The 21,453-nt window shown below is 43.2% G+C and overlaps 1 protein-coding gene across 1 annotated transcript in view; it reads right to left on the reverse strand.

Annotated features, from left to right (window-relative positions):
- Positions 1–21,453, reverse strand: part of LOC108112676 (protein slit) — a 54,166-nt gene that overhangs the window by 7,380 nt on the left and 25,333 nt on the right. The window contains 15 exon segments of the mRNA XM_017222820.2: positions 116–187; positions 259–627; positions 2,102–2,173; positions 2,346–2,564; positions 2,656–2,809; positions 2,902–3,059; positions 4,363–4,578; positions 5,729–5,872; positions 5,965–6,106; positions 7,454–7,689; positions 8,545–8,688; positions 8,787–8,858; positions 9,293–9,364; positions 9,432–9,503; positions 13,714–14,680. Of these exon segments, the coding sequence (XP_017078309.1) occupies positions 116–187; positions 259–627; positions 2,102–2,173; positions 2,346–2,564; positions 2,656–2,809; positions 2,902–3,059; positions 4,363–4,578; positions 5,729–5,872; positions 5,965–6,106; positions 7,454–7,689; positions 8,545–8,688; positions 8,787–8,858; positions 9,293–9,364; positions 9,432–9,503; positions 13,714–14,033 (2,462 nt within the window). The 5' untranslated portion in view covers positions 14,034–14,680.

Consider the following 21,453-nt stretch of genomic DNA (forward strand, 5'->3'; position numbering starts at 1 on the left):
ACAGAATTGTGTCAAGCCCTCTTGAGCCTTCGATTTGTGTTGCTTTTGCTGTTATTTCGTGGTTTCCGTGCTGCGGCGGAGCAATTAAAAAGTCATTAGGCCTAGGTGCACTTACAGCGTGGACAGCTTGGTCAGATTGGCGAAGGTGTAGTTGGAGAGAATGGTGATCTGGTTGTTGCTGAGATCGCTGTGAATGGAATGCCAAGTAGCGCATTATTAAAAAAACCTCGGGCATAGAAACTTTACATGTATACTTACAGTCGAGTGAGGGAGCGCAGGTGACGAATGCGTTCGTAGTGAATCTGCTCGATCTCATTGGACTCCAGATAGAGCTCCGATGTCTCGGCGGGTATGCCGCGTGGGATCTCCTTGAGCTGATTGCGTGAACAGCGGACCACAGTGCCAGTGCAGGTGCAGGACGGCGGACAGTAGCCATCGCCCAGGCAGCCCTCGCTGTTCTCGCTGCTGCACTTGAATTCCGAGTGGGGCAGGTCCTTGATCTGCACGTCACGTACCTTCGACGGGGCACCACAACGTGCCGCTCCACCGTTCAGCGATTTTTTGCGCAGCCATTCCGCGAACCAGGCCAAATGACAATTGCAATTGAATGGATTCGAAGCGAGGTTCCTATGAGGAGGGGATAAACCAAAAAATATAAGAAAAAAATGTGACAGACCACACAAAAAACGATTACGATAACGGCATTGATAAAGGGTTCTTATAATTCAATTTTCCCACCCAAAGCTTTATATGGGCGTTTTGATAAATTAATTTCGTATTCATTCGGTGGGTGCCATATAGTCAGCATATGTTACTCCTTCCTTACTCGCCCTGGCCAATCCATGTCCATGCCCATGCCAAGGCACTTTAATTATGCGGACCAGGGGTTTTAGGAGCGGAGCAAGTGAAACAATGGCGCACAAATTACATTGGCAATTCCAAAGTTGCAGCCGAGTCCAGACTAATTTAATAAGCAATTCTGCTTTGTCATGCCACTAGCTATGCCAGCTACCTATTACATGTGTGTATATGTTAGAAAGTATACACTGGAAACAAAGTTTCTAGATTTATATTAAGAAAATATGATACTTATTGATTCTAAATCAAGGACTAACAGACATAACTTCCTCTGGGAGATTCTACTATCAACGATTATTATGATGTTCTGATTATTAACAAAACTATCTCAGTTTATTTGACTTATCTTCTTAATATTTTCTCCCAGTGTATAACTGTGTGTAGGCCGCAGGCAGCTAACTAACACTTTGCGCTCCTTAAACGCAACACCTTTGAAGGTGGCGAAGTGGGGTGCCCGGTGGTTGGTGGGCAGCTTTCGGTGGTGGGTGTCATGTGGTGCACAGCACTTAATGAATTTCATTGATGCTATTTATTAGCTACTTAAATGAATTTTACAATAATTTGCGAGCAGCCCAGCGGACCACACAGCACCTCTCGGTCTCTCTCTACTGCTGCTGCCGACTCGCTTGGGCGCTCTCCATTGAACTCAATTTTAATTAATTAAATCATCGAAGGCGCACACACATAGACACACATGGTAGTGTATGTGTTCTCCCTTTTGGTTTTGTGTGCTTGGGGGATGATTTACAAGCAACAAAAGTTGGGCGGCAGAGGGGAGCAGTGGCTGGCTGGAAAGAAAGAGGAGCTAGTGGTATCTGTTATCGCAGCAGCAGCAGCAGCGGCATAGACACAGACACACATTGGGAGGAGCAAGCCATGCTATAAATTGAAGTTCAATTGAATTATATACAATAGTTTGCTGTGCTTTTGGTGGCTGGCACATGAAGAAGCAAAACTGATTTGAAGGCATAACAGAGACGAAGACGCAGACACAGAGCAGCCAGAGCCAGAGCAGCCACATCAGACAGAGTTCAACTGGAGAACAATCAGAACCATTAACCTCATTTTACGAGCGAGGAGCTGATGATGCTCTCCTCACCATCCTCACCCGCCTGGCAATTAATGCTTAAGCCAAATCATTTATCTATTGAAGTGCATCCCGAGCACTTGGCACAGTTTTAATTGCTACGCATAGCAGCGGAGGCATCTTGATAGACGGAAATCTGGGAATCTGGTTACTTACAGGGACGTCAGTGAGTTGAGATGCTCAAAGGAACCGGGCATAACGCATGAGATTTGATTGTCGTACAGATTGCTGCAACGGAAAGAGATTACATAATGTCAGGTGTATACGTTTACAGGTTACTGGTTACGCTAATTAAAGGGTAATCAGGTTTTAAATGGGAAAGTATAATTGCTATATTAGGTTGTTTTATTGTTATGGTTTTTAAACCGCTTTTATCTTAGACAGACTTAGATAGACTTACAGCGTCTTTAGTTGATGCAATCCCAGGAACATCTTGTTGGAGATCTCCTTGATTTTGTTCTCACCCAACTGCAGTTCTTGGATATGGGAGGCACCCTCGAAAGCATTAGGCTCGATGCCGGTTAGCTGGTTGCGCTTAAGCTCCAACTTTACCAAATGCGGCAGGCGACCAAAGAGGCCATCGGAGCTGATGCGTCCCAGTTCGTTGTCGTTGAGCAAACTGCCAAATGAAATAATATATTGAGTTAGGGATGCGGGGGGTAAGCGGCAGTGGCAGGATGCAGGGACATGGTATCCGGAAGTGGACTTACAGCTCAGTTGTGTGCAGGGGAATGTCGCGAGGAATCTCCTTCAGTCCCCGTCCCGTACAATCCACGGTGGTGCCCTCGCAGTGGCACATGGCCGGACAGTCGGAGTCCATGCGGCACTCGCCGGACAGCTTCATCCGCAATTCATCCCAGGAGCCTGAAAAGAGGTAGTGGAGAAGGAAGAGGAGAGTTGAAGGGAGCGCTTCAGTTGGCTGGTTAAGTACAAGGACGCTGGTTGTGCAGTCTTACATTTGAATTTCTCCTCGCGCAGCGATTCAATCCGACGACGATGCATCCGCTTCGGTGACTCGCAGCGGGCTCCACTCGTCTCTATGGGATTTTTGTGCAAATAGTCGGCCAGCCAGCGCAGATTGCAGTCGCAGATGAAAGGATTCTTGGCCAGATGTCTGTTTATGGGCGAGTGTGCGTGCGCAAATGGAAAGAAAGTAAGCAAAGAAAGTAGCATTGAGCATTCGACTGAATGGCTGTAACGGTTATGCAGCAGGACTTTTTTTTGAGGATAGAGGAGGGTACCAAGACGTTGCCTGGGTAACTGAAGGGAAGGGTACGAAAGCTTCCGTGGAGGCTTGAGACGTCTTAAAAGTGCACCAGCCTTGTGGCTACGACATTTCCGTTGTTGTTCTCCCTCGCTCGCCGTTGTTGTTTTGCAACTATTTAAAAGCGATTCCCAACAGGGTTGCCGTAGCGATTGGGGGATTGTGCAAATAGTAAATGTTTTTATTTTTAGTATTTCAATTGAGTTAAGGACGAAAGTCCCCCAAGAATATTTTAGCTTGTTAGCAAGACGCAACTCAATCGATTTTATTGGCAACTATTTAAAATGCTTTTTATGCGTTCTGGGGGAGAGTTGATAGGGTTGTGGACCATAAAAGTTTGAAAGCATATATAGTAAGTGCATATGTACCATAAAGGCTCATATGGAATATACTTTAACCTACTTTTACCTTTAATGTAACGTTTCTTAAACATATACAAACAAAACATAAGCACCTCAATTAGTTAAGCCAATTTATTAATACGATCATTAGCACATCATCACTTCTTGGGACCACCGAAAGATCTCTGAAGTTTCCGCTGAAATATGCGTATGCAACTAACCGGAAAGCTGACAACCCTGGCAAATACTTAACCCACTCAAGCATAAAAAGCCCCTCGGCTGCGGCTCTTATGGCACCCCTCTGCCCCCCAAACACCATCTTTCAGACCCTGTCGCCCATCCAAGTGTGTTTTTTTTCGCTCTCTGCAACCTCGTAGCCTCGCGTACATTTATCGATGCCAAAAGGAGAATTCTTCTCGGCGTCTTCGTCTTTTGTTCGCTGGTAAGGCCGAAAGTCTTCACGGTTCACAGAGTAGGGTATGGATGGTGGATGCTGGATGGTGGATACTGGATACTGGATACTGAAAGATGTGTCAGGGGGCGGGAGAAGCTTCTTGTTTGCTGCTAAACAAATGTCAACGCGAACTCTGAAGCGGACTCAAGACGAGAAGGCAAAGGGAGGCGGGACGCAGTCAAAGGCAACTACTAAATGCACTTCAGAGGTTTAACACCAAAGTGCCTGCTCCATTCAAGATGGGATCCCGACATGGGCCTGGTTCCCCACTCAAGTGCTGGATGGATGGAATGATAGTGGGCGGCATTCAAAAGGAGGAGGAGGCGTTGAGGAGGAGTGGAGGACTCCATGTACTTACACCGTTTTGATGCTCTTCATGGCGTCGAATGTGCCATTAGCCAGTGACTGGATGTTGTTGTCGTACAGTGAGAGCAGGCTCAAACTGTGCAGGTCGCGGAAGGCATCCTTGCGTATGCACGAGATCTCGTTGGCGTTCAACAGCAGCAGCTGCAGCGAGCCGAGTCCTTTGAACACGCCCGAGGGTAAATCCTTTATTTTATTGCCATACAGCACGCTGATGGGATGATGCCACGATGGTACAATGCCGCACATTGACGATGGGTGGAGCCGACATGGAAAAGAACACAAATAGAACACACGACGAATGTTAACAAAGCTCGAAAAAAAAGCTTAAAGAAATACACAAGCCCCGCCAGGAGGTGGCACAAAAAATTACAAAAAATAAAAATCACTCTGCGGGCAAAGACAAAGTGGTTAAGTTGTTGTTGTTGCTGTTGTTGTTCTTGCTGTTGTTGTTCTTGCTGCTGTCATTCTTCTTCTGATGTTGTTGCGGGCGGCAACTGGTTTGTTTGGCTTTGCCAAACTAAGAGATGAGCTTGAATCGTGAACCGTGACACGCTAGAGTTCTAGGTTTCTTATTCTATTTCTAAAGATTTTGGAAGATCTAATACTAGCCCTTCTCCTTACTTTACGATCCGAGTTAATGCTACTATAATATAATTTTTAATATCTGTCTTCTCCTGACAAAATATCTCTAAAACTGTGGAACTAATATATGAACTGTAAAGAAAAGAAAGTCTACAAACGTTTAATATATAATCAAAATCTCTTTTAAATTTACAAATTATATACTTCCTTCTACAAAGGACCTACTTTACTCTTAAGCTTTCATTATAATTCCATTATCCCGATAATAAATACACACCCATAAGCTCTTAAACAAGTTAAAACTCTAAAAAACACACCCCCTAAAAAGGTCACATACTTAAAAATGCAAAACAGAAAACCCCTTTTAATGTGGCCACCATTAATTAAGTCCGTGTCACGTTTCCAGCTCCAACACACACGTGCTTGTCAAGAACAAGGGGGGGCAGGAGATGGAGCTAGAGCTGGGTGTCAGGGCGAAGGAGATCCACACACAGGTAAGCCGATGCCCAATGCCTTGCGGTGTGAGCTGGCAGGAACGCTTAGCGTGGGCCGATTAGCTCGCTTCTGGCCTGGCCCGAAGGCAGCTCTTTGCCTCATACCCGTACTCCCCCCCTCTATGGAACTCAGTGGTTCAGGTGAGTTTACCCCAGTGCAGCAAGCAGGGCAGCTCAAGTGAGTGCACATTTTGTTCTGCAATGGCTACTTGTTGCACTAGCAAGTAAAGTGGCAAACACCACCTCCAACACCGACAGCACCAGCGGGCATTATCTACTTACAGAGTGGTTAACTGCTTTAGGCCGCTTAGGGCATCGTGGGCAATTCGGGATATGTTGTTGTTGGACAGGTCGATGCGTCGCAAACGTCGAAAGCTGGAGAACGATTTCGGTGGCAGTTCCGTAATGAAGTTCTGCTCCAGGCGGCTGTAAAACAGAGAAGAAGAAAAAACAAAAGGGGGATTTGCAATGCAAAATCAGTGAGGAGTCCCTCATCCAAAATGAGATGCACCACTTACAGTTCGGTGGTGTCGTCGGGCAAGGTGACGGGCACACTGGTCAGACTCTTCTCACGGCAATCGACGATCCCGTCCGCACAGCGACATGGGTGCGGACAGCTGTTCTCCGCCCCGCATTCCATCGGTGCGTGCTCCGTCAGACCTGATGGACAAACAATATGGTTTGCAAGATCGGGATAAGTAGCTGGCGAATTTAGTTTTGCTCCGGTTCGAGATCAAGCTGGGCATTAACCAGCTCCGGTAGCTGAGCAAACGAGCATCCGATTTGGATCTGGCTTGCTTTACAACAAGCAGTAGCATAATTATCAATGCTACTGCACAGTTGCTCCGCTCCGGTGGCAGGGAAAAGGGGATAAAGCGGTCTGAGGAATTGAGGTTTGGGGAGGTGCAACTATAACCAGCCGCTGGTCATAAATGTTTACCCACATAATTCCATAGCATTTCATACAAAACGAAAGTCAAACAAGCAAGGAATTATAGTTCAATTTGATGGAGAGGTTGAAGTGTGGATACTCTTTGTCTATGGCTTGGTATTAAATGAAGGAAAACTAAGTTTGAGTGGAAATTTTAAGCTAAGAAAGCACAAGGAAAACGATTTGAATTAACCCATAATACGAACTAGTAAGTTATTAATCTTACCCTAGGTAAAATTCTCAGAATTACAAAACTTCAGCCAAATAATTTCCCATAGGCACCACTAAAGTATTATTCAACTTGACACGGGTCATATAGGGATATAAACCTCTTCTCATCTGCATACTCATATCGATTACAGGCTCCTAAAACCTCAGAAAACAGAAACCACAACGCAAAACAATGCGATACCCTAACCATTCAGCAGAAATGGCTGAGCCAAGAAACTCGTTTCATGGCTGCATCGTTTTGGGGCGCATTTTCCGCTTCATTGAGCGCTTCACGCTCAGTCTTTAGCTTTGGTTTTCGTTTTGGCCACTTCCCATACCCATTCACTTGGCCCGCAGCTTCATCTCCATCTCCTGCTCAAGTCTTAAGCCGTTCGTTGAGCATCTGCATCAGCATCGGCATCTTTCGGTAAGAGGAGAAGCCAAAAAATACAAACACCAGGCAATGATTTCGACGGCGTTAAACGTTTTGGCAAACACACGACCTCGCTGGAGAAGTGGGGGTTAATCCAATGGATGAAGCCACCAAAAGCACCAAGTGGTTCTCGCCAGATATTATGCTGCTGATGTGGTGGTTGGTTCGTGGGCGTTCGTGGCAGCGGGGGCGTGCCCATATGACTGCTTATGATTTATACCCGAAATGCTTTGTTTTCCTCGCTTTTTGGCATACAAAAAACTAATTAATTTCGACTATGAAACGGGTGGATATATATCCGGGGGGACATGGCAGAGGGGGAGGATGGTGGGTGGAGGAGCGGCCAAATGTTGCCCATATTTGGTAGCATTCGAGGGAGTGGAAGCTGCCACAACATGTTGCACAAAACACCGGGCCATTGGCCATTACATACCCGAGCATTTGAACTCCTGATCGTGCAGGTCCGCCACGTTTTGGCCCTTCAGCTGGGATGGCGACTGGCAGCGGGTGTAGGGCGCTAGGCGGGTGGCACTGCGAAGGAACCGGGACAACCAGGACAGATGGCAGTCGCAGGCGAACGGATTGTCCGACAGCCGGAGTGCCCGCAGACGTCCCAATCCGCCGAAGATGTTGTGCGGCAGAGAAGTCAGGTTGTTATTGTTCAGCGTGCTGTAATGGAGAGTGGGAAAGGAGGATGGTCAGTATGGCGAAGATGATCCGGCCTTATCAACTAACTATATCTATAGGCCAGTTATGGCTCTAAGGGTTTGGCCTGGCCAAAAGCGCAGAAATTTAATTAAAGTTGTTACTATCTATCGCTTTGCCTGATTCATAAATGGAGTTGACTTTTCAATTTCCTAATCTTGCTTTAGTACAAGCTACTAAAAATGGTTTATGGATACTATCCCAAGCTGCATTAAGTGTCGTTTAATTAAGGATTCAGTCAATAACAAGCTATTGTTTTACATTGCTCTTGGCTAATACCATATTTAATTAACATTCATTTTCATTTAAAGCGTTCAGAATTTATAATCAGTTAACTAGGAAATTAGCTTTGTTTAGTCTCAATGTGACCCAGATTTATTTCTTTGTTTACAAACAATTGAGTTTTTATTGCTTTTAAATAATACATTAAAGCCTGGTCCTTTTATTCTATAAATAAATAATAAATAAAGTTAAACCTTCAATTACCAAACTGTTTAACTTTTGCACTAGCACTTGGCCATATATCAACTTGGTCGCGCCTTTCTGGCTCTCCCTTCTAATCAGTTGATATATGACCAACCATTTCGGTTGCGATTGGCTGGCTTATCTGGCCACAAAGCTAAGCCATTTATTATGTAATTTAGGCAGAGCATTAACTGATTGATTTTTAATTCATTCACTAATTCCAGTTTGATTGATTAACCAAAAAGCCACTAATTTATTGATTAATTACGCGTTTCGACTCGCCGCGCAGTTCCATTGATTAGCCAACTAATTTGGTTATTCTGTCCCTTCACTTTGATATATTCTAGTACTTACAGTATCTCCAGTTCCACCAATCCCTTGAAGGCGTGCTCATCCAGGCAGGTGATCTGGTTATTGTCCAGCTGAAGACTCCGCAGCGATTGGGCACCCTTGAAGACGCGTCTGCCCACCGTGACGATGGCATTGTTGGAGATGTCCCTAAGGGGATTATCAAAATTATAGTTTGATTATATAGTTTGGAATAAGATTGGTTTAAAGGTGTATAAATACTATCGGATACTTTGGAGTTTACTTACAATCGCAAAAGACTCGCTGAACTTGTCACTAAGTTTTCAGGAATTGCCTTTAGTCGATTGTTGTTTAGACGTCTGTTTGATTACAGTGTTGGATTTGTATTTGATTTTTGGTGTTTTAAAATCGATTTTGGTTTGATTTGGTTTTTTTGGTTTTTTTTTGGTGTAGAGACGAGCATTTTTTAGGTACGCAAAACGAAACGTAACGAAAGCAGAGAGAGACAAAGAACGGTAGAGATATGCAATATAAAAATAAACAAGAATGAAAACGGGAATCAGATACAAAATGTTAATAATTCAAACTAAATCTGGCATCAAGCTAAATTCAATTTGCACGCTAGCTATATCATCTATGTCTAAGAAAATATATATATTGATTAAAATCCAATATGGAGATGATCAAAAATCGGTTAGTAGTGAGTTCGATATTCAAAAATGTATATATATTCCATGCAACTAGCATTATTAGGAAGCAAGTTATTCCATATTCTTGACTGAAGGCTACTCACAGTCGCTCTAGGGAAACCAAATCTTGGAAGGAATTCCTTTCGATCGTATGGATTTGATTGTCCGTTAGTTGGCTGTGGAAATACGAAAACAAAGTTAATCGGTCAATTTTGATTTAATTTACTATAATTTATAACTTACAGCATTCGCAGCTTGGTCAGCCGCTGGAAATCCGTCTCGTATATCACGGTCAAATTGTTTCCCTGCAACTCGCTGCGAATATAGATAAAGAAATTACGATTACAGAAATTGCATTAATTATGTTGCAACTTGCTGGTCGCAAGATGCTGCTTGCTGGAAAGAAGGATGCAACCCAAGAGGCATTCACACACAAACAGGGCGATAATTTTTTTTAATTGCTTGTAAGACAAGAAGACAACAGCAATCTGAGATATGAATGCAGCTGCCAAAGGGTAAACCCAAAGGGGGGCATCCAGCGAGAAAAGAGTAAGAGATTTCTGCCGCTTGTTGCTGATAACGAAAATATGATATTTAATCATTGAACACGGTACGAGAGATATCCCTCCCTCCCATCGTATACGACGACCCTCCAACGAAGCCAGAACTCGTTTCTCGGACAGAAACAGAAACAGAAAATTTGTTACCTGTAGATGTCATAACAATGAAATGCAACCGAGAGAGAGATACAAAAGACTTAACTTAACCGTGTGCGCATGCGCAACCATCTACAAACATCCGACCAAAAACAACCTGGCAACCTGGCAACCGGGTAACCCAACAACAAGTTCGTCTCTCAGCTGCTGCTCACTTTTTGAGTAAGGTTCGAGTCTGGGTCTCGAGGCCCAAGCCAACAGGTAGGAAGACCTTCGGCGACCCAAACGTAAAATATTTTCTGTGCGGCTTAAGCCTTAATGAATCTCGCATCAAGTTGCCGAAGAAAAAGAAGCGACTATAGCCTGCTCATCGCTTCACCCATACCGCTCCACACACACATGCACGTCTTTTTAATGAGCTTAATATCTCTTTGAGATGTGGGCATCTCTTGCTCAGATCCCACTGATTACAGCCGACCGACCAAAGTAACTACACGGGGAAAAATCTATAACGATATCTCATTTTGATGATGGCTTATTAGTTAATAAACTTTCTTTAGTTTAAGAAGTTGCCTAAGCTTTAAGCTATAAGTTTATATTTAAGCTAAGGGTTATCTTAAGATTGATTTTTCCCACTTTTCTTAACAGTTTTTCTCTCTCTGTAACTTTAACAACATCAGATAGTCGTACAAGATTTTCAATATGCTTTGTTATGGCTTTGTTCGTGTAAAAAATAAAAACAAAAGTATTGCTCGTCGCCGTCTAATTGCCAAACATTTTTCAAACGCTTCTGGCGCTCGTTTTTATGTAATTTGTTTAAATCACTTTTGGTTGGAATGGTCGTCGTCCGTCGTATGCATAATTTTTGCCGTTTTCCCTGGCTTATAATTAAGCATTTAACTTCATTAGATGCGTGTGGGCCCCAATATATATATATATAAAAGCCTTTTGTTGGTTTTACCCCCTCTCCGTTGCCAATTAGATGCCATCTTGGGGTTTGCTCTTTTGCGGCCAGGCTGGTTCCCTTTTTCCTTTTTATCTTTAGTTCTTTTTAGTTTTGGTAACTCAACAAGCAACATCAAAAGCAGCTGCCACAGTTACCTCAGCTATAAATTAGTCGTTCTCAGGTGTGAAGGGCCACCTCCTTCTCTGCTAACCAAAGCCTCTTGCCTTGCCAAGACCCCCGTTTTCCACAAATTAGATATGCAAAAATGCTGTCGTGTCAATTGAATGAACTGTGTGGGTGACTGGCAGCCTGTCAGCTTAGAACTCTTCTATTCCGGCTCTTCTCTTCGGGGTCTTCGGGGTCACTTCCCTTTCACCGCTCGGGGGCTTTGTAATTAAATGGCAATGACATGAGCGGAGGGGCCCCTATGAAAAAGGGGGTAAGAACACAATTTGCCAGAGCCCCAGTTTGCACTTGCCATTGTTTTTTTGTTCAGGCTCCTCTATAGTTTCCTATATATATATAGTATATATGTATATCTTTTCCTACGTTCGCCATCTCGTTGGGTGCACATTGACAGGCCCAATAGTTGTGGGCATGTTCAATATTTGATGAATGCTTGTGTGCCGGGTTAGAAGGTTCTGCCCGATGCAGCACTAGGGTGACTCAAGGTTGGGCTTAGTGTTAGAAATCTAAATAATCCATGAAGATTTCTTACTGTAACTCGTAACCAACTGAGGTATAATGGACTTTAAATAACTGCAAGGCTTAAAATCTTTAAATTTAACTAGAATTCTTGAGCTATTGCCAGCCAAAGAGACTTATGTTTTGATTTTATGCTAAGTACATAAATAAAAGATAAAGAAATTTGAGCTCACTTATTTTCATAGTCACTTAAACTCATACGTGCCACAGACAATGCGACTTGGAGACAGCGGACCGACCGTATTCAATTTCATTGAAACAAAAGTCTTTTTCACCTTTAGAGTCTCCCCCGCTGGATGGCTTTTGGGAATTAATTCCTCCGCTTGTATATAATCTGTTGAAATCATAATTCCCCCAAGAGCCTTTCCATCACATCCTCACCTGGCTGCTGCTGCCGCTCATTTTGATTCTTTTTCGCCCCCTGACCCAGCCTAAGCTCTACTTAAGACTCTTGACACATTCTCTCGGGCGCACTTTGACACCCGGAATCTCATCTCCGCCCAATGGAATGTCAGTCAAAAAATGGAAACATATATTATATTATTGGGCCGTGGGGCCCTGAGGCACCCTGTGCATAGTATATATACGATAAAGAGAACGAGTATGTCGTGGCCAGTTCAGTGGGGTGTTCAGTTCGGTTCTCTATTTTAAAATGCAAATATGTCGTGCATGTTGATATGTTTTCTGTTTCTGTTGGCTCAATGCTCGTTTCTGTGTTTTATATTACTCTCTGTTTTCAGCATTAAAAACGAAATAAATACAAGAAAAAAAAAAAGAAATATAAAAGAGTGCAAACAACGCAGCAGCCAAATGTGTCCCTGAGCGACGTTGCCAGTGCCAACTTGCAACCGAGTTGGCCTGCTGCTGGCTGGCCCGACTGCTTATAACTGGGCTATAATGCTATAACGTTAATGCTGCCACTGCCGTTGCTGATATCTGTTATTAATTTATGTAGAAAAACTGCAGCCACGACAGCAGGCTTTTGAGGCCGCTGAGGTTGGAGTTGAGAGGTGGTGAAGGAGAAGGGGAAGAAGGAGGCAACTGGGAGGTGGTATTTTGCATACACTTGCTAATTGCCGGCGCGTTAATTTATGTGGCGACTGTGAGCGATGGACAGAGACGGAGATGGAGTCGGAATGGCAATCACACAGCCAGCCAGCCACATTGGCTTAATGCATTCGACTCCGCAACATGCAACAATTATTGCCGCCTGGCCACTGATGCGCTTATGCGGCTCGGCTCCTTCGGCGACAATTAATAAACTTAATGGCGATTTAATGTAAGCAGCTCGCAACAGGAACAACTCTCTTTTTGTGCAACTTTCTGGCTTGAGGCTAGTTCTGGTCCTGGCAATGGACATGGTTCTGGACTTGGCTCGGAACCTAAACCCTTGGGGACCCTTTTCCTTTATCGCTATCGACACGACGACATGGTCACGGCTTTATTTATTTCCCTCATACCAATCCAACTACCCTGACCGCTGCTCGGTTGTTTGCCTATGCTGATTTTTAAATAAATACAAATCGGAACAATCCCGGCCAGTAGCAGGCGTGTGCGTCCGGGTCCGGCTTTATTATTTTAATAGAGTGTGCCGAGCTCAATGTTTGAACAATTGGCATTGGCAATGGGGCAGGCAGGAATGGGGGGGGCATTCCATAATTGAAATTTGTCATGGACTCGACTGTCTAGAAGGAAGTATATATATCATTGAATGGCGATCCTAACTAAACGTATCGAAATGGCAATGTACCAATATGCCATTGGTGCGGGACTTAACGGAAGAGTCTTTGTTGTCCCATGGGGGAAGTGTCTTTCTGTTGGTTTTACGTCTGCCCAGGCCCAGATTGTTTGCATAATGGAATTTCAATATAATTGTGAATTTAATATTGATTTATGGCTGCATTTGCAGAGGGGAGTGGTAATTGAATGCTGAAAGTAGCAGTCACATTCAAAGTGATTTTTAAGTTGAAATCAATGAAGGATTTTTATGGCTGAAGCAAGAAGTTATGGGAAACCAATAACCTTGGGTTGTAAGATCAATAGGTTGTTCTTGAAACTGGGAAATAAAAACATCTCTTAAGATGCACAAAGTCATCCTACCTTTCCTAGAATCTTTCAACTTAAAAGTAAATCCTTTCCCCCATACAAACACACAGATTCCTCAATCACACAAAAGGGTAATCCCTATTCGGTTATATTTATTTTGATTAATACTCACAGTCTCTCTACGTCCGCTGAGATTTTCCTTGGAACAGAGGTGAGTCCTCGATGCGAACAATCCACATTTAATCCTGTGCATGAGCAGACCCTTGGGCAGCGGGCTTCCGTGATGACGCCCACACCGCCGCCGGGTATATGAATGCCCACTGAACCGAGGCCACCGCTGGATACCGCTGAGCTGCCGAATCCACCGGAATATGGTTCCGCATGGACCGCATCATGGCGCAGGAGTAGTTGCAGCAGGAGTAGAGGTATCAATAGCCGAAGATGGAGCCGGAAGGGTGGTGGCATCGACGTCGTCCTGGACGGCGTGGCCATTGTGGCACATTTATGAAGCAGCGGCAACGTGCCTAATTGAAAGTGTCCCCCGAATGCCAATCCACTTTGTCAACAGCAATCACCACTGGGTAAATATTTAAGATCGGGGGAGATGGTAAGGTAAAAAAGGATTGATGATGCGTTTGCCGGCACTTTCACTTCACTGATTTTCACTGTTAATCCTTTTTGCTTTCAGGCGAATATAGAGGTTGAATATCCCGTCCGTTCGCGCTTCAAGGCGCTCTCTTTTCTCGGGTATTTCTTACGGCGGCGGTACACGCTCTTTTGCAGCCGTCGCGAACGCGCTTCTTGACCAAACTGAGCGGCTGGCAGATGTCTTGCCGTCGAGCGCTCGAAAATGTAACGAGTAGCGAGTATTCTTACAACGAGTAACTCTCTTTTTCAACTCCCTCCCGAAAAATCGTATATAGGTAGAATCCAACGTCTGTAGGTAGAACTCCACGCACAAGTTAGGTAGCAGCAGGAAATGCACTTTTCCTTTCCTTTGTTTCGGGTATCTGGTATCTTTCGGATACTGCACTTGGCTGTCAGCAGCTAAAGCGGACCGAGAGCGGCAGCAACTTCATCATCATCAGCATCGCCGGCAGCACCAGCTCGAAGGCATCGCAGCGACCTGCTGAGCACATCTGCAACGAGATTGGGAAAGAATGTGTCGGGAAAATCATGAAAAATTATCTATAAATTCGGCAAGGCATCGCCGGCAACAGCAGGAAATTGCCATTGACTGAGCGTTTAAATATAAACCTATGCGCTTTGAGCTGCATATATATATATAGTATATATACTTATTTAACTTAAAAACTACATATACGAAGAAGTTGAGTGGCAGAAGTTGGACGTACGAAAACTCAACTGTCGTCTGTAATGTCATGATATATGGCCTGGCCACAAATTAGCTTCTCTCTTTTTATGTTTTCTTTTTTAGAGGAAAAACCATCCCCAGAAACACCTGTCGGAATGAGCGGTAGCAACGACCACTAATCATCTACAGAAAAACTACAATTATCAGTTGTTTGGATAGCATATGGCAGGGTTTTCCTAGGGAAAATTCGGTATCAATATGTAAACATGGGAAAATTGAAAAAGAGTTTTCTTCTTTGGATAAACAATTTCTTTTTGAGTGATTATGTTGCTTTAACCTATCAGCAGCAATGAACTTGGTTATCTAAAATCGAACTTATTTCTCGGTATTTTTACAATATCTAGTTATTACATATCAAAGCCAGAACTTATAAACAAAGACAAGTCCAAGTTAATGTTTGTAATAACCTTGGACAAAACTAAGGAAACATGCTTTTTGGAAACCTGTAGGCTTCCGCCTTCTCTTTAAGGAAAACATAAATCATATTTAAGATCACTCTCGTCTACATCTCTCCTCAGGGCAAAGTTGTCTTAGGAAAAAAAAACAGTTTTCTTCGACCTAATATTCCATTTTAAACGACTATATATTGCCCTAACCTACCAGAACTAAGGAACTATGCTATCTAGAAGCTCATCTAGTAATTACTCGCATCTGTAATCTCTGGGCTTCCGCTTTTCGATTCCTCTGGGGAACTCACAAATCATATTTAAGAGCACTCTGGCCCAATTAAATCTCTGGTTTCTTCTAATGACCCTCTGGATGCCCGTCCCGTTCTCTTTATGTTTCTGTTTCTTCTGCCCTCTCAAGTGCCAGTCTTCATTTACATTCCCCAGGCTAACTATTCAGATTCGATCTATATTTGGCTCTGTGTGGTCTGCACTTTCTCTCTCTTTCTCTCCCTTTAGTGCCATCTCTTTCGCTGCTGGTCTGTCATGTTGTGTACTTAATTTGCAAATTGACATGTTTAAGGCACTCCTCCATCCCGTTCGCTGGCAGCTTCTGATATTAATTGTTTAAATTAACATTTGGATAAATGACAGCCGCGATTGATTCTGATTCTGATTCGGATTCTGAATGCCAAGCGGAATTTTCAGTTATTGGATAACTGGAGTAATCAGCGATGGGCTGTCAAAAATCGCTTTCCTCGTTTCGAATATATATAGATAGATATATCTTCCTCTGTTTCACTTAACTGGCAATCAACTTAAACTCAATTGAATGTCAAACGTAATTTGAGCAAGCTTTCCCATACAAACGGAATGCATATTATACACAGAGAACCTATCAAGAGCAGGCATGGGGGCCTTTAATCAAAAATTTATCATACATACATAGCCCCCCACCCCCCACTTTTCCACACGAAGACGAAACTCTGGAGAAAATATTTTTTGAACGGCGGCAAAGGCATGCCTTTCACATCACGGAAATTGCGAGCGTGTGTGTGTGCGTGTGTATGAGTGTATATATGTATGCTCAAAAGATGTAATCACTGCATTGTCACCCGGCCCGGAGGATTGAGCTCCTCTATCCTGCAGCTCATCCTTGCTGCTCATCCCTCGGTTATGGTTATGCTACACGCTCCTGCCTTGAGGGAATCTCTGTGCCTCATAGTCGGCTCATATGAAACATAAATCAGTGAAATTCTATACATGCCACTGATTGTCTACTCTTTTGCTCGACTACTCCTCCTTACAGCTTTACAGCCCACCTCCCCCGATATCCCTTGGTCTTCACTCTTCATAACCCAACAAATTCCGAAGCAAATTCAATGCATGCCAATAACTCGTTCTTCTTGTGCCCAAGATGTGGAAGCCTAAGAATCCAAAGGGGGAGGGAGGGCATAGCCTGGTTTGAAGTCGAACTAAAACTGGAAATTGCCAATGGGCGGACGTCGTTGGTCTAGCAGAAGAGTGCCAATGAATTAAGCTAAGCCAGGAAAACAACAATAATTTGATACCAAGAAGAATCCAAAGCACTCAATATCAATTTAGTTGAGAGTTATAACCAGAAAGTGATTTGTGTTTGCAAATTAAATGGAAAACAGGCAAATTTCCAATTAGAATTCTGGTTAAATAAACAAGTTTATAGGCTCTTCATACATTAACAGAAATTATAAACTAATTTTTATTTAGAAATACTACCAAAATACTTGATATGAATGCAATTCCAATAATTGTCTGCCAAAAATTTGCCTCCAACTATTCCTCATACAAGATTATAATTTCACCAACATTATTCTGGTTAAATAAATAAACTAAAACCAAAGCAGATATTTGTGTCAATTTGGCATAAATATTTATTTAGAAGTAATTAAAATATGTGTTGAATTCAATTTCATTTCTCGCTCGGCACACTAATGCTGGCATCAATTTTCTGATTTGTCGATTATTTCCATTTATTATTATGAGCAGAAATGATTATTTTAATGCATAAACAATGACCGTTAACATGGCTCTAAAATGGGCACTTGGCATATTAAATGAAATCGATGTCGTTTGCAGGAATCCCCCCCGCCAAAACCAAAACCTAAACCCAACTACAAGCCATCCTCCGTAAATTGTAGCCTATCTAACGATTTTTCCACACCACATCTCCAGACTTTTTACTGCCATTTGGTGTGACACCATCACCATCAGCAGCAGATAAGACGGGTTGAGACGAATTTTCTGGGGGAACTAGTCAAATAGAGACCGGACAAATAAACCCAAGACACATAGATAGATAGAATGTCATCTGCTGCTCAGAAATCTCGGACTAGACTAAGAGAGTCGTCTGCAGATTAATGACGCGACCTCGCACCAACTGAAACAATAGATTTATGGTAGAGATGGAGGAGGCGCCCAGCTCAATCCGCCGAGAGTCGCCTGGAGGCTCTTGTGGATTTTCCAATAAATTACGCTTAAGTATGCACTTAATTCAAATAATGCCACTGGGGAAAGGGAGGTTTGGCGGTAGGGAGTGTAGCACAGGGGGCGCCCCCAACCAGATGGAGGGGTTGCCCTCAAGTGATTTGTTTTTTTGTGGCTTACATGGATGAGGAGGAGTGGCGGCGAGTGGCTAGTGCTGGGCAAGTTGAATCTCTCATGGGGGAGGTGGTCTATGTTTGTCCATTGCCTATGACATGTGTCAAAATCGCTCTGCTCTTGTACTACCAACCCGAGACAGAGATAAGCCATATCAAAGTTCTACCGCCCCACCCTCACCGAGGGATTAAGCTGAAGTCAGCGTGGCCAAAGTCAAACATGTCGGAGCTGCAGATGGAGTAAATGTCGGGAGGTCTTAATCAATGGGAACAGAAAAACAAAATAAAAAGCAAGAAAATCACAATAAATACGTGGAAATTGTTGACAAAGCAGAAACGGGGAAAACAAAGTGCAAACAATCAATATATCAGATGGAGAAGGAGATGAAGCTGGCTATGAAGAGCCAGACAACTATTTGGAATTGGTGCCCACTCCCTGAAACAGGTTCACCCTAATTTCTGGGGCCAATCCACAAGCCATGAGACCCTCAATTAGTGCTCAAGTATCCCAACATTATGGATCTATAAAATGTTAAAAACTGAAATAAAACAGAGATGAAATGTCAAACAGACCCATAATTACATTAAGCAGAGGTTCTAAATGATAATTTTCCTTAAAAAAAAAAAATATAAAACAAAAACCAGATATCAATTACGGGCTGAGAACAGGAAAGATCTGTCAAATGTAAATGATAATTTCCAACATAGATAATCGAGATTGTATCTTTTGATGAAGGGCGACTAGCGATATAATCGACAATTTACAGCACATCAAAATATTTCCCCAATTTCCTTCTCAACGATTCTCCATGCTCACGCTCATACCCATGATCATCATCATCATCTTTCTCTTTACGTGCTTTGGCATTTCCGCAGCTTCTTTGGTTCCCACCCCCTCCAAAGAATGTCAGGGCAAAGAACATGTCCGAAAGAAAGAGTTCCGATGTCCAATGCCCAATGAATTGTATTACAATGGAAAAGCCAAGCCAAGGGAAAACATAAAGAGAAATAATAAAATCAGTGAAAAAAAAGGGAGTACAAAGCTGGGTACCAATAGGGACTACGACGACTGCTCCTCGTTCCGAACAGTTGTCCAAGCCGGAAGTGTCGCATACTTTTACGGATACACCGACTTAATTATGCGCATAAAATGTAAGAACAACAAAAACAGCATCCCCATCAAGAGCAAGGAGAAGAAGACGCAGGCAATGTCGGGCTTGAAATGACAAAACACAAACATTAATTGCTCCACATTCACATTCACATTTTGATGCGGGGGCGGGGGCGAAGGCGGCTGTGGAAAATCAGATGGATGAATTGGGGAGATCCAGAGGGGACGACGGGTGGAGTACATATGCTCTGGGGACTGACTGCCGTTTTCCCTCAGGAGTTGAGTGGAAAAGAAAGCGGTCAGGGTAGCGAAAGGTGCACAGGAAAAACTGAAAAATTTACTAACCTTTTAAACTTAAATTCCCCGAAATTTTCGGTTTTCTCTTTAAACTTTTTTTGATTGCCTTAATTAAGGTACGACATAAGTTTTATTTTTAGATATTTCGCATTTTTTATCCAACCCCTTTTAATTAATCTGATTAATTCCTGCTTCTGGGCATACAATTCCTCCCCCTCGATCTCTCTTCCTCTGTTATTGTTCAAGAGAGCGTAAGCTAGGCCTTTCACCCATTTTCTTTGAGTGTAATCAGAGCGACTCCATTCAGAGAAGCGGCTTATAATTTATTAATCTATGCATAGAGCCCAACAAATACTCGTACTCGACTCGTAATTCCCCCTGTCACTGTCCCGTGCCCCTCAACTTTCCCCACTGCTTTCGAGTGGTGGAAGGTGTTGGCAGCGGGTCGGTCTCTCTGTCAGACAGTCCGTCGGTATCCATCGCTATATAGCCTGAATATACGGACCACTACATGTCACTTTAATCTCTCAGAAGTGTCACTTTTGCAGCTCTCCAAGTGTTGCTGCCGTTGATGCCGATGTTGCCTCTTGCTATGTCTGTTTGGGTTTTGTTTGGATGTTTTCAGGGTCCACACGGTCCAACGCCAAAAGGGGTTCGGGGGCGTTGTAAACAATGTGCTGTTATAGTTGAATTTGAATTTTCATTTTGATAAGCAACAAAAAGGCATAATCACACACATCAAATTGCATACAGGAGAAGGAGAGAGAGAGGGAGGAATCTGGAGGGGATTGAGAGTGCTAGCCAAGGCGAACCTTATGGTAATGAAGTGTAGCAGCTGTTTTTGAGTTGAATTTGAATAAAGCGATTGCAGGGGGAGGGAGGCGGATGCCCGCCTCTGATTTACATTTGATACAGAGAGACCGAGACCCGGACTACTTCAACAATCAGATTCAATTTGTGCCACGCATTCGTTTTCATTTCGTTTTCATTTTCGTCTTTTCTTGATCTGCCCCCAAACAAGTGATAATGACGATCAAGTCGTCCCCTGAGCAGATTATGCTCTATTTGATTTAGACTTGGATTTTATTATTATTATTTTTGCTTTTTTTTTTTGGTGGCTTTATTATTACAATGGCGCCTCGAGTGCCCCAAAACGCAATCTTCGTTTATCTCGTATTTATCTTTATCTCGACTGTGTGGGCTCATCATCGAAATGGACAAATACAAAGCTGGGCATTATTTAGTTTGTCGCTATGTCTCCGGTTTCAACTTGTTTTCGAGGTTACCATAATAATAAACAGCCCCACCTGCGACACTCGCATACACACATCATTTCCATGTAAAGTTATAAAATGTTTCACAAATCCATAAAAAAAAAACTGAAAACCAAAAGGGAGAGAATCTGAGGCGTGCGCTAGGTCCACCCAATCCCCGGACCAATCCCATTCCATCCCAACCCATCTAAAATCCCAGGTGCAATGCGTGTTGCAGTTGAGCTCTCTGCGACGTAGTTTTGTTTTTGTCTCGGCTTTTGTTTTCCGCATTTCGGGTCAGGTAGAGCGTAGCATCTTCCTCGCCGCCCCTAAAAGCCTTCGCATTGTTCTCTCGCCGGGAGAAGTGAAATATGTTGCTGCGAGCATGCTGCATCACCGGGATTAGGACAGGTAAGGTTGTAAATTTCAACAGCCACCAGAGTTGCCCTCTAGAGTCAAAAGGTTGACGAGTAAAGGAGGGCATTTCTTGCTATTTCTTTAAAAATGCTGTTACACCCAAAGTATATGCAAACTCACAACGAGGTTAAACAAATCATCAAGGAAAAATTCATAAATTCTTGATTTAATATCCTAACCAAAACCACATAATAACATAACCTATGAAATATCCTAATGAAAATCTCTATTACACCAATTCGCCTGGCTTCGCAGCACACTAAAATTATGTTTTACTTTGCAAAAGCAGGGGAACCCCGCAGTTTATCTGGTAATAACAATAAAATCCCATCAATGGTTCATATTTTGCCAGGCTCAATAAAAACACAGGCATAAATGAAACATAACCACAAAGTACTGTCATTTCGTCATATGTCTGGCCAATAAAGCGGAAGTTT

Source organism: Drosophila eugracilis, unplaced genomic scaffold, assembly GCF_018153835.1.
Source record: "Drosophila eugracilis isolate 14026-0451.02 unplaced genomic scaffold, ASM1815383v1 contig_90, whole genome shotgun sequence".
NCBI lineage: Eukaryota > Metazoa > Arthropoda > Insecta > Diptera > Drosophilidae > Drosophila > Drosophila eugracilis.